Genomic DNA, 13,637 nt, shown 5'->3' on the forward strand with positions numbered 1-13,637 from the left:
GTGTTACCAGTTTGAATCCCACCTGATCCCTCGAAGAACAATAAGTACACACAGCCATTACATTTAATGATAACCCAAGGTTTAATTTAAATAGAGTGAGTTAGAGCAAAGACACGTTTGTAAGTATTTCTAAATGGTGGGATGTGGGAATGCTTTCATACTTACTGATTTATTTATTTATTTTAATGAGTGAACCAGATAGCAGCTGCTTGAGTTTGGAGAATTGGAGTTTGGAGTTTGTGGATAATTGGAAGAAAAAAATAATACTAAAAATGGGATGATATTAAAAATAAGAAGTCTTGGTAAACGTTTAACTATGACTCTGAACCAGGGCTACCTGTGGTACATTTCAGTTCTTTACTTGTTCCACATGTTGTCACATTACAACCTTATTTTATTTACAGCCATATTTTGAGTGACGGTAGACACCAGTAACAGTTTGAGCTGATATAATTTTGGTGAGAATTGGGTAAAGGTCGGTCCTAACCCAAATTCGAGAATCGGGTAAAAACTTTTTTTTTAATGAGTCGTCTTCAAACTTGACAATGATACATGAGGCCTTGGGGGACATGCGTACTTAGGATGGCTAAGCATTTGACTTTGACCTTCACTGTTGGTGCCCAAGGTCAAAGTTGATCTTGGAAAAACAAAATGCCAAGAAACCATATCGAACGTAATTTACATGTCAGATGTTTCTACAATTTGATTGGACTCCACCTGTGGTATATTCAGTTGTCTGCACATGATTTCATGAGATACACACCAGTCTATTTAAAGTCCAACAACACATGTCAGAGCAAAAACAAAGACATGAAGTCCAAGGAATTGTCTGCAGACTTCAGAAACAGGATTGTTTCGAGGCACAGATCTGGAAAGAGGTACAAAAGATTTCTGCAGCATTGAAGGTCCCAGTGAGCACAGTGTCCTCCATCATCCATAAACGGGAGAAATTTGGATTCAACAGGACTCTTCCTAGAGCTGGATACTGGCCAATCTGAGTACTTAAGGTAGAAGGGCATTAGTGAGGTGGCCAAGAACCCAAGGAAAACCTTAAAGGTTCATCTTCCAACAGGACAACAACCCTAAGCACACAGCCAAGATAACAAAGGAGTGGCTTCAGGTCCTTGACTGCCCCAGCGAGAGCCCAGACTCTGTGCACTGACACTCCCCATCCAACCTGAGCCTGAGAGGTTCTGCAAAGAACAATGTGAGAACCTGCCCAAAAATAGGTGTGGCCAAGCGTGTAGCTTCATACTCAAAAAGACTTAATGCTATAATAGTTAAGTATTGAGCAACTACTGTGAATATTTATATATGGTATATTTTGTTGTTTTTATGCATTTGCAAAAATTTCAAACTAACCTTTTCCACTTTTTCATAATGGGGTGTTGTGGTTAATTTTGAGGTTAAAAATGAATTGAATCCATTTTGGAATAAGGCTGTAACATGACCAAATGTGGAACAAGCTGCAATATTATTTGCAGTATTCTTTTAACCACAAGGTTCAGAGGTGAAGGTTTAGGGTAGTATGCAGTGAGAATGTATGAAAAAATAAAGCCATCAAATTATGTTTCACTGATTATATGTTGTTTTTTTTAACTTTCAAAAGTGTGAATGAACATGAGGAACAAAGGTGAATTACTCGCAACAGGAAAAATAAGAAAATATGCTAATAATTAACTTTCAAACGTAGTTGTTAACCGAGGATAGGAAAGGATTAGTAGTGTAACTGCTGTCCCATATGGAGGTAAAAAAATTAAATGAAGGTGTGGTCCTTAACAAATGTGTGCCAAGGTAACACACAGTAACACAACAATGAGAAAAAAAGAGGAAGGCACAGAGATAACTAAGGTAAAGGAAGTAACTTGTGGAAACAGGAATAGAAATATTTACCGTGAACAGAACTTTTTGTAGATTTAAAAAAATTATGTAATTGTAAATTTTCATGCCAGCAGCACATCTCAAAAAAAGCTGGGACGGGGGCCATATTTACCACTGTGTATTGTCCCCTCTTCTTTGAACAACAAACTTCTGGGATCAAACTTCTGGGAGTGGGGAACTCCCAGAAGACTAGCTTGACTTTTGGGAGATGTTGTGCTAGTCTTGTCTGATATAGGATTTTAGCTTGGTCCTGTATCTGTGATAGATTGATTATTTGTTGAAGTCCATAATGGAGTAAAAAGTTGTGGTTAAAAGTTACCCAATATATTATTCAATTTATTTCAAATATGTAAATGTATAAACAAGGGTAAAAGAAGTCCCATTAAGAGACGTAATGTAACACAGGCTAAAATAGTTAAAAGAGTTCATGACTATGTTCAACCGGATAATAATCCTTAATGTGACTACAACCTGTGTAACATTCAATCTGTGATCTACTTGTCGAGCCTGGGAAATAATCCATGTGATTTAGTGATCATGATTGATTAGTTATGCCTGCTGTTGCCGGAAGGGGGAGCTCTGGCCACGATGCCTCATTCGCAATGAAGCTGCTGAAAGAGAAGCATCGTGTCTGAGCGTCGTCATTGACTTATCCCCTTTTCAGGTAATAATTGTGCAATTCTGCTGTTGGACTTTACAAATATGTATGTTGAGTTGTACTGACCGTGTTTCCAAATGTACCAAGAGGTTACTAGGAATACTTAGATGACCTGTGTTAACTGTGATGTTAGGATAAGCTATAAGCAGCAAGCTAAGCTAAGCGCTCTGTTGGTGGCTAGCATGAAGCATTATCGTGCCAGACTGTGTATGAAACATACATTGTGTGCATTTTGCATTTGATCTGGACGAAGAACATGTATATTTTGTATGAAGAGACAAATGCCTATTAGTGTTTTTATATGAATATTTTGTTTATTTTCTGTACATTTCAGTTTAATGATCTAAGTTTGTCTATTGATTCATAACCTGTTTTTGTAAATTCTTACATTCAATTTAATCTGTAACTTATAGAAAAGGAAAGAAAACAGTCTTGAGGTATATTGTCTTACAACTAACAGAGACTGTACATCGTTGTTAGGATGTTTAATACTTTTGTATGTATGTTTATATTTCTGAATCATTCGCAATGAAGCTGCTGAAAGAGAAGCATCGTGTCTGAGCGTCGTCATTGACTTATCCCCTTTTCAGGGTGTAACATATCTTTGATTTCATTATGTACCAAACGTTTTAAGTTGGTGAACGTCTGGACTGCGCTCTTATGGACAAAGATCTTGGATGTTGTTCCTGGGATCTGCTGGAGCCACTCACCCAGCTTGGGAGTCACTGGACCGAGTGCTCCGATTACTGCCACTGTTAACTTCACCCTCCAAATCTTCTCGAGCTCTTTTCTCAGGCCTCGGTATTTCTCAAGCTTCTCATGTTCCTTTTTCCTGATGTTGCTATCAATCGATGAAGCTACATGTATCACTACAACTGCTTTCCTCTGCTTGTCCATCACTACTATGTGCGGTTGCTTAGTCATCACCAGTTTGTCTGTCTGTATCTGGAAGTCCCACAGGATCTGGTAGTATTTCTGGATGTCAGCCACTTCTTCTAACTGACAGGCTGCTGTACATACCGTACAGCAGCCTGTCCTTCCACGATGGTTCCTCTCCTTGCTCCATTTCTTTCTCCGGTTTCTGCCGCCTGAGATAAATAAATAAGCATGCGGTCAGTTGTGGCCATCTTGCTGATGTACTCATAGATGTTTGTCTCAGTGGTTCTGACACCCACTAGTCCTCGTCCTCCTTCCTTTTGCTTAGCATACAGTCTCAGGGAGCTGGATTTGTGGTAGAAACCATCAGCTACTGGTATGCCAGTACCAGTGTACTAGCAGCTGGCTAATTTACAGGGAGTGCAGAATTATTAGGCAAGTTGTATTTGTGAGGAATAATTTTATTATTGAACAACCCAAAAAACTCAATATCAAAGCTGAATGTTTTTGGAAGTAGTTTTTAGTTTGTTTTTAGTTGTAGCTATTTTAGGGGGATATCTGTGTGTGCAGGTGACTATTACTGTGCATAATTATTAGGCAACTTAACAAAAAACAAATATATACCCATTTCAATTATTTATTTTTACCAGTGAAACCAATATAACATCTCCACATTCACAAATATACATTTCTGACATTCAAAAACAAAACAAAAACAAATCAGCGACCTGGTGTCTTCCAGAAACTGGCAGTAGGACTGGGAGTTGAGCTTGACTCCATCCTCAACCCGAAAAGGCCCCACAAGCTCATCTTTGATGATACCAACCCAAACCAGTACTCCACCTCCACCTTGCTGGCGTCTGAGTCGGACTGGAGCTCTCTGCCCTTTACCAATCCAGCCACGGGCCCATCCATCTGGCCCATCAAGACTCACTCTCATTTCATCAGTCCATAAAACCTTAGAAAAACCAGTCTTGAGATATTTCTTGGCCCAGTCTTGACGTTTCAGCTTGTGTGTCTTGTTCAGTGGTGGTCGTCTTTCAGCCTTCCAGCCATTAGACCACACCCCTTCTCATTACAGAGATGCACATCACCTAATATGCTTACAGTGGGGCAAAAAAGTATTTAGTCAGCCACCGATTGTGCAAGTTCCCCCACTTAAAATGATGACAGAGGTCAGTAATTTGCACCAGAGGTACACTTCAACTGTGAGAGACAGAATGTGAAAAAAAATCCATGAATTCACATGGTAGGATTTGTAAAGAATTTATTCGTAAATCAGGGTGGAAAATAAGTATTTGGTCACCTCAAACATGGAAAATCTCTGGCTCTCACAGACCTGTAACGTCTTCTGTAAGAAGCTTTTCTGTCCCCCACTCGTTACCTGTATGAATGGCACCTGTTTGAACTCATCATCTGTATAAAAGACACCTGTCCACAGCCTCAAACAGTCAGACTCCAAACTCCGCCGTGGCCAAGACCAAAGAGCTTTCGAAGGACACCAGGAAAAGTATTGTAGACCTGCACCAGACTGGGAAGAGTGAATCTACAATAGGCAAGCAGCTTGGTGTGAAAAAATCAACTGTGGGAGCAATCATCAGAAAATGGAAGACATACAAGACCACTGATAATCTCCCTCGATCTGGGGCTCCACGCAAGATCTCATCCCGTGGGGTCAAAATGATCATGAGAACGGTGAGCAAAGATCCCAGAACCACACGGGGGGACCTGGTGAATGACCTGCAGAGAGCTGGGACCAAAGTAACAAAGGTCACCATCAGTAACACACTACAACGGCAGGGAATCAAATCCCGCAGTGCCAGACGTGTTCCGCTGCTGAAGCCAGTGCACGTCCAGGCCCGTCTGAAGTTTGCCAGAGAGCACATGGATGATACAGCAGAGGATTGGGAGAATGTCATGTGGTCAGATGAAACCAAAGTAGAACTTTTTGGTATAAACTCAACTCGTCGTGTTTGGAGGAAGAAGAATACTGAGTTGCATCCCAAGAACACCATACCTACTGTGAAGCATGGGGGTGGAAACATCATGCTATGGGGCTGTTTTTCTGCCAAGGGGACAGGACGACTGATCCGTGTTAAGGACAGAATGAATGGGGCCATGTATCGTGAGATTTTGAGCCAAAACCTCCTTCCATCAGTGAGAACTTTGAAGATGAAACGAGGCTGGGTCTTCCAACATGACAATGATCCAAAACACACCGCCCGGGCAACAAAGGAGTGGCTCCGTAAGAAGCATTTGAAAGTCCTGGAGTGGCCTAGCCAGTCTCCAGACCTCAACCCCATAGAAAATCTGTGGCGGGAGTTGAAAGTCCGTGTTGCTCGGCGACAGCCCCAAAACATCACTGCTCTCGAGAAGATCTGCATGGAGGAATGGGCCAAAATACCAGCTACTGTGTGTGCAAACCTGGTAAAGACCTATAGTAAACGTTTGACCTCTGTTATTGCCAACAAAGGTTATGTTACAAAGTATTGAGTTGTATTTTTGTTATTGACCAAATATTTATTTTCCACCCTAATTTACGAATAAATTCTTTACAAATCCTACCATGTGAATTCATGGATTCTTTTTTTCACATTCTGTCTCTCACAGTTGAAGTGTACCTCTGGTGCAAATTACTGACCTCTGTCATCATTTTAGGTGGGGGAACTTGCACAATCGGTGGCTGACTAAATACTTTTTTGCCCCACTGTAATTGGTAGTAGGCTTTCGAGCCTATACAGCTTGGAGTAAGACAACATGCATGTGGAGGATGATGTGGACAAAATACTCATTTGCCTAATAATTCTGCACTCCCTGTATGTTTCATGGAGTGCGGTCCGGCTCTTCAGCCAGTAGGCGTGAATCATGTCTTGATGTCAATCATCATGTGATGCTATCCAGCTCATCATACTGGAGACCCTTTCTTAGATGCCTGCCACTGTGATGCTTACTGGATCCGGTTCAGGGAGGTTGCTGTGATCTGCTCTTAGATCCACTAGCCACTGTGGATTGCTGTTATGGGTTTTGTCCTTCTTCAGTATGCTCTTCCCCTATTTCTCCATCTCCTGTCTTGGTGGAGCTGTTCTAATATTGTTCCCCTGCCACTGAGAATACGCCTTGTATCCCATCCTGTCTGAGGGTTTATTAACAACAAACCACTACATGAAAATTGTTCTGAAATTGTTTCACAATTTCTAGATTTTATTTTGATTTTTTTGATTTTTTTTTTTTTTTTTTTGCAGATTTGTGAACCTCTATCCATCTTTACTTAATATTTTACAACTTCTGGACTTCAGGGTATAACTGGCTGTCTTTTTACTATTTTTGATCTTAACTTTAAAGACAACCTACTTTCATTTTATTTTACATGTCTGAATTTAATTTGTGTTTTGACATGCTGTATGAGCACAATTGATCTAAAATCACACACACACACACACACACACACACACACACACACACACACACACACACACACACAAACTAAAATCAGAGTAGGAAAAAACAATATTTATTAGTGTAAAAACAACAAACATGTAGGAATTCAAATATAAATTGTAAATTTATACAATAAGGTGTCACAATAAGATGGCACACAAATCATTTGTGCCACTACAAAAAATAGTTTCTGTCCACCACAAGACAGAGGAGCACATCATGAGCCTGACAGCAGGTGTATCAGTATATTAGTCGACATGGTACAATGTTTTCCTGCATAGGAAAGGGGTTTTGTGTTTTTCTTTTCTTGCGTTTTCCCTCACTGCTCTTAGAAAATGCCGTTCTTATCGTTTCTTCCCACACTAAAAGTGACGATAGTATTGAGGAAAAAGGATTGAGTATATTTATTTTTATCATAACTCTGGTTTTACGTGGTCCATCCACACTATTTATTTATTTATTTATTTTTACCTGTCCCGTTTGGATCTTTAGCCGTCAGAATTGTTGTCTGAAGGCCAAGAAAGATGCCAAGCGGATTTACTTTACCAAGTGGATCATCATGGTCGTTTGGTTGACCTTTATTATAATTATGTATTTATTTGATTTGATTTTCAGTTGCTACAAACGGGACAGACATGACTGGGGGATAGGACAGGGAGAAAGAATGAAAGAAAGAGAGGGAGAGAAAGAAAACCAGAGGAGAGAAGAGACGGTGAGAAAGGGGGGAAGAAGAAAGAAAAGCAAACAAAACACCTGGATCACCTGTATGGAGATGAGAAAAAAACAGAAGAGAAAACAAACAAGAAAGAGCAACATAATAAATACAACACCATCACAATATACTAGCTAACAGTAGATAACAGTAGATACTAATATCAACTAACTAATATTACATGTTATTGTGCAGCACGCAAGATCGACAGCGCACAATGTGCTTTGAGGTAGCAGCCAAGAAAGGTGTAGTTTGTGTCTGTGAACACCTGTGTGGATCAGCATGCTTGTATTCAAAAGGTTTCTCCATGTATCGATCTAGTAGGGAGTGTGGGGACTCATAGCCCCGTCCCCCAGGGCATGAAGCAGGTATGAAGAAGATCCAGGCCCCAGACATCCAGCGGCCCCAGAGTACGAGGACCCAAGGAGGACCACCACAGGGGCAACTGTGCCACCCTCCTGGGAAGAGCTGAGGAGAGCCCCAAATGAGAGGTCACTCAGCAGCCACGGAGCAGAGGCCAGAGGGGGTTGCAGTGACATGCCCGTGGGCTCTGCCGGTAGCCAGCTGTGACAGAGAGGACCAGGCCTCGGGCCCAGAGGCCACAGGCCTGAGGGCACCCCACCCCCTGGAAGAGGCCCAGCCGGGCCACAGGCGCCAGGCCCCGCCAATCGGCCACCAGGAGTGAGTCGGTACATAAATGAGCGCCCAGACACCAAGAACCACCAACACACCAACGTCTGAGGGCATCAGCCACTGGCAGGGAGTGTGGTGAGGGGAGACAGGCCTCCATAACTCGGAGAGCCTGAGATGTCCCCAGAGAGGTGGGAACACAATTTCCAAAACATCCACACAATTTAAAACGTGTATAGTTTGAAGTCTGCACTTTCAACCCAAATTGAACTAGAGACTCAATGTGGCTGTATCTTGTTGCTATGTCATCTTAAATCGCTCATGTAATGTGTATTAATACATTGAAAAAATGTTTTTTTTATTTATTATTTTTTGTGAGCTTTAGTTATCTGCTCCCCATTTTTTTTAGACATGTTGCTGGCATAAATTACAAAATGAGCTAATTGCTCTTTATGAACTAGTAAAATGTATCTATTTAAATATTTGATATGTTTTCTATTTTTTTACTTTGAATAAAATATGAAACTTATGAAACTTTCAAATCGTAGTATTCTGATTTTACTTACATTTTAGCCAGTGTCCCAACATTTTTGGGAGTTGGGTTGTATTTTTAAACTCATGTTCAGTATCATATTTGTATCAGTGTGTTTCAGTAGCGTCTTAAAGAGGAAAAACAAAAAGTGAATCTACTCAGTCTCTGGCCACACTGGCCTGATATGCCCAGTATGATGCATCAGTAATGCCAAACTTCTCCCAGAAGCAATTCCTGACCCTATAGCCATCTTAAAACACCTCTATGCATTTACGTGGGCTTTTTACAAAATGTTTTGAATGCACATTTATTTCAGTGATCAGAAAGACCTAAAAGCAAATGCAGGAATCACTAGTCAAATCAAGCTTTAAATTTAAATAGAAATGTCACTTTTCCGATCAGTAATGAATAAGGCTTAATTAAAAACCCATAATTAAAAGCTCGCGAATCCATTATTGAATTGTCACGTGTTGTCTCCATATTCACTTGCTGTAGGTGGAATCTTAAATGTAAGTAACTACTAAACATTTACAACACTGGGGGGCGGGGGGTGATTGGGTGTGTAACACCACACGTTATAAAGGCCCGCACTTTTACGGTTTGTGCAAACCTATCAGAACGCGAGGCCGCGAGTGTGTCATTCACACGTCAGGACAAACATTATCAGTTTGTTTGCTAACACCGAGTTAATATTATTTTCGTAAAATGGATGAAATGGGCAGCGCAGGATAAAGAACAGCCCACCGTGGTGCGGAGCTGTCCGTGGTGCTGAAAACTGCCTTTACCTTCTCTCTCTTTTGTTTTTTGACAACTTATGGAATGAAAAACCTGAGCTGGCAAATACTTTAGTTGGATTCCTTCTGAAACCACCCTTTTATTATTTTTTTTTCTATTATCTAGAAGAATAAGTTAGCTTTTCTAAATATACAAATTATTTATAATATTATTTAAAAGAAAAATGTTGATTTGTGTCAATATTAAAGCAACAATCCTTAAAATCGATAATACAACATCACTTATGGTGGTATTAATACTTGTCTTACAGATTTTAGTTAAGCGTCAAAAGCTGTAATTCATTTTGCACAATCCAATTACTAAAATCTGTTAAACAGGTTTTGTTTTAATCATTTTTTTTAATCAGCTTTAAAGTTTAATTATCAGATATTTTATTGCTGTTATAGATTGAATTGAATGTTAGTTCTTGTTTTTTTCTGCATTATTACGCTCTTGGAATAAAACAGTGTAACAACTACCAACTGAGTTTTATTGGTTTGTTGATAACAATCATACACAGTTACATCTATAAACAAATCATGAGAAACCGCACACTTGTACTTGACACAAATACCTAAAACCCACATGAATATTGCTACTGCTGGTATGAATTCGACATTTCAAATAAATGTACAGTTTGTTGGCCTTTAAGCCAATCTATTTTTTTAACGGTTACATACCACATTAATGTGGCCCAAAAAGAAAAGAAAAAAAAAAGAGGAACAAATTCCATTTTTACCATCCTTACAAAGTACCATTACACACTGCATACAGAAAGATTGAAATCCTTTTTCACAGCAACTATACAAATTCATTGCAATGCTATCACAGAACAGACACAACCAACACGCGCAATGCACAGTTCTGAAAGAGAGAGCCGCAGTACTAGGGGTTTTAGGTTTATTGGTCAGATTTGTTAAGAAAACTGCATCAGTACAAGAGTTAACAAATAGGAACAAAGCTTTTACACACACCCTAAAACACTGTTCTTCAATAAAAACAATAAGAGAATGAGGTGCCCTGTGACTTTGTCAAGCCCCACCCCGGCACAGATTACACACACTGTCCCTTATAAAGCATATGGAATGTAATCCACGCAGGCAAGCTCTTCCAGTTGTTTCCCCAGCTCCTGTGAACGTCATGCTTGTGTGCCGACACGGTAACCTGTCCCGCACCCTCCACTCCTTCACATTTACACAAACTGAAAAAAAAAAAAAAAAAAATCCACTGACAGTAACAACAATGACCGCAATTTTCATGGCGATGCACAATTGTGAGATGTGATGAAATTCCCCGTCTCCAATTGACTTGTTTTTTTCCCCTCTTTCATTTAAAAAAGTGTTCTCTACAATCAAACTACTAAAAAAACCTGTATTTAGAAAATAGTTGATAAAAATATTCCCCTGAATTGTACAAGAAAAGAGGTACAGGGAGCACTGGTAAAAGACGTGGCTTGAGAGATGTTATTCTGCTGCCTTATCTTTTTGTTCAGCTCCATCTGTAGTGGGTGCCTGTAAGATGACATTCAGAGTTTAACAGCACCGCCAAGAAGACTATTATCTTTCGATGTGTTTAAACGTGTCGCAGCACTTACCTCTTCCTCAGCTTTGGCTTCGCCATTCTCAGCAGGAGCCTCCGGCGCCTTCTCTTCTGGCTTGGCCTTTTCCACCTCCTTAGCTTTCTTAGGCTTAGCAGGTCCCTTCTGCAAAAACAAATATTAACCACATATTAGCCACCATATGCTAACAGTTCAGGTCTTATGAGAAGTAATTAAAATGAGACCCTACCTTTGGCTTAGGTTTGGGCTCTGGCTTTGCATTTTCAGGTCTCTGTGAGTAAAGAAGATCATTTTCTTTTAAACCAAAAAAAAATAACACAGTAAAAAGACAGCATTTTATCTATGCTTCTCCATACTTACATCTTTCAACCTGAGAGATCTCCTCTTGGGCTGCAGAGAATAAACAAACATAGTGATTACTTTTAACAGTCAGTCTCAGGCAATGGCTTTGAAAGATGAGATATTACTGACCCCTGGTGAGTGTGGAGGCTAACTGTTAAAATATCTAAAACCAAAAAACAAGAAATTCAGAAATGACTGCTTACTTCTGAGTCACCTGCACCTGCCTGTAAGGAGAACAAGAGAAAAAGTAAATAAATCAGATTATGATAACTGTCTGCATTCTGCTGTGCCTCTGATTGATTTATCTGGTACTGGGTGAGGACAGTTTTTTTTAATAAGTTATTATCCTATTTGAGTTGAGTAAGGTAATACATGCAAGGCCATTTAAAAACTAAAAGCAGTTTAATCAGCATGTTAACACTAAATGCTACTCCTTCAGGAACTACATTTTCCAGCGCAACGATAACTGAGCAGGAATAAAGTGCCCTGTAACATGCTGGCCTACAAAAGTCAGGGCAATATAATAGCATAATGTAGTTTAAACTGAGTCACGTGGTGCTGCTCTCCCAGCTCCTGCTAGTGATTTGCCTACAGTAATACTTCAGTGGAGGAGGGGGCCGACTCCGCCTCCTCACGACACATTCATTCATTGGTAATAAATGGGATTGCCAGTGGCCGGAGAAACCCGAGCAGCGTAGCCAGTGTTCCCGCCACGAATTTGAAAAAGAATATCTCCGAGATGCTCTGCGACTCTGTCGGTCTGCATGCAGAATCTACTAGAACCCCCAGCAACAGGAGCAGCGCTGTGCTGACGGAGGCTCGCCATTGCATAACCTACAACTGGCCTGAGCCGACAATACACAGAAAGCCTCTCGGCTAACGAGCCGTACGCCTTCCAAGAACTGCGTTTTCGCTTGCCGTGCATTAATAAACAACGCCTGCACACTAACTTTATAAAACAATATCGCTAATCAAAGCGTATTATGTGTTTGTTTGTTTTGTCCAACAAAAGAACTACAGAGGCCACTTTGTGCCCGCATTAAAATTAACGTTACAGCCAACCGCCACAGAATAATAAACCAATTAGGAATTTTGTACGTTTTTTTTCGCTACTGGGTCTTCTTTCAGGAAAACTTTCGCATCCAGGGTGACGACCCCAACAGAAAACAATCGATATGCCGCCAACTTTCTGCGCAGAAAAGCCATCTATCGGCACGGTAAATGAATTCGATGCAGCTGCACAAACTGTTTTTCTGCTATAAAACGGGCAACCACTTGCCGCCGACAGTCACTGCACGAAAGAGAAGCTTCAATAATTAGCCGCTTGACAAAATCAAAACAGACACTACATGCTAACTAAACTCCGCGATACACAACACTGCTGTTGACGTTCACTTGGTACATAAAACGGACATATTGCAGCAACGTTTGAACAACTCTCGCCACAAGCCCCTTAACAAATTTTAGCTGTGGGTTATAAATACTGTGTTATTAAAGGCATGAAAGATAATGGTCTACTCACTTTGCTCCTTTTAGGCATGGTTGGTTTGTGGGTTTAAAAATAGCTAAATGTAACTGAATACAGGAGAAAGTACAGTGGTATATTCTGGATAAAGCTTTGCCAGTACAGTCTAATACAGCGCAGGGAGACGTTAATGTTCCATTGGAAGAAAAACTAGCTCAAACCGGATTGGATTCTCCCCCTACCTCCCTATTCAAACAGTTATAGTTCCTGCATGATTGACGGCGCTTCTGCCCGCCCACGCTGCACGCTGATTGGAGAACACAGCAGTCGGCAACACCATTTCAAATCTGTGCCCTTATCCGTGTGGATACGTGACACGTCAGTCAACAATTATGGTGAGGTATTTGTCTTTCTGTGCAGCCGTCTGCTAAACAAGGCAAAATTGTCATTAAAGCCGTCTTTCAGCTGGCCAGAAACGTCTTAATTTTCTCTCTAAACGTTCCACGGCTTTGAATTATGTCTATGTGCGCGAAAACAAAACACATTTTGCGTTTACAGTGCTAGTGTGGAAAGACTATCCATTGGCATATGACTGTGAGAGGGGTGTGTACTCCTCGAGCCAAGTCTTTGTAGTTTAGCTTGGGAAAATGGCGACAGGATACGTGTGGGTACAGCTTCTTGCCTCTGTGTGTGCTCTTGTGCAGCCCTTCTCATGCAGTCATCGTCCACTTGCTCAATGGTGTGCATACAGTCCAAACATGACTTCACTGG

At 40.7% G+C, this 13,637-nt stretch overlaps 1 protein-coding gene across 2 annotated transcripts; it reads right to left on the minus strand.

Moving 5' to 3' along the window:
• Positions 1 to 9,970: 9,970 nt before the first annotated feature.
• On the minus strand, positions 9,971 to 13,213 carry hmgn1b (high mobility group nucleosome binding domain 1b). 2 transcript variants are annotated; one of them, XM_026182942.2, is made up of 6 exons: positions 12,924 to 13,213; positions 11,605 to 11,625; positions 11,420 to 11,449; positions 11,289 to 11,330; positions 11,096 to 11,203; positions 9,971 to 11,012 (listed from the first exon to the last, which is right to left on the minus strand). In XM_026182942.2, exons 1-6 carry the CDS (start codon positions 12,939 to 12,941, stop codon positions 10,965 to 10,967), a joined length of 267 nt encoding a protein of 88 aa, XP_026038727.1. In that variant the 5' UTR covers positions 12,942 to 13,213; the 3' UTR covers positions 9,971 to 10,964. The 2 variants fall into 2 exon arrangements, with proteins under 2 accessions (XP_026038727.1, XP_080163095.1); XM_080306969.1 differs by having other exon boundaries at positions 9,971 to 10,702; positions 12,924 to 13,128.
• Between the last annotated feature and the right edge of the window lie 424 nt (positions 13,214 to 13,637).

This window comes from Astatotilapia calliptera, chromosome 10 (assembly GCF_964374335.1).
Source record: "Astatotilapia calliptera chromosome 10, fAstCal68.1, whole genome shotgun sequence".
NCBI classification, from domain to species: domain Eukaryota; kingdom Metazoa; phylum Chordata; class Actinopteri; order Cichliformes; family Cichlidae; genus Astatotilapia; species Astatotilapia calliptera.

Coding starts and splice junctions, on each gene's coding strand:
- hmgn1b (XM_026182942.2), bottom strand. Junction 11,331..11,419: donor GATCTCTCAGGTTGAAAGAT/GTAAGTATGGAG, acceptor CTTTACTCACAG/AGACCTGAAAATGCAAAGCC. Junction 11,204..11,288: donor AGCCCAAACCTAAGCCAAAG/GTAGGGTCTCAT, acceptor TTGTTTTTGCAG/AAGGGACCTGCTAAGCCTAA.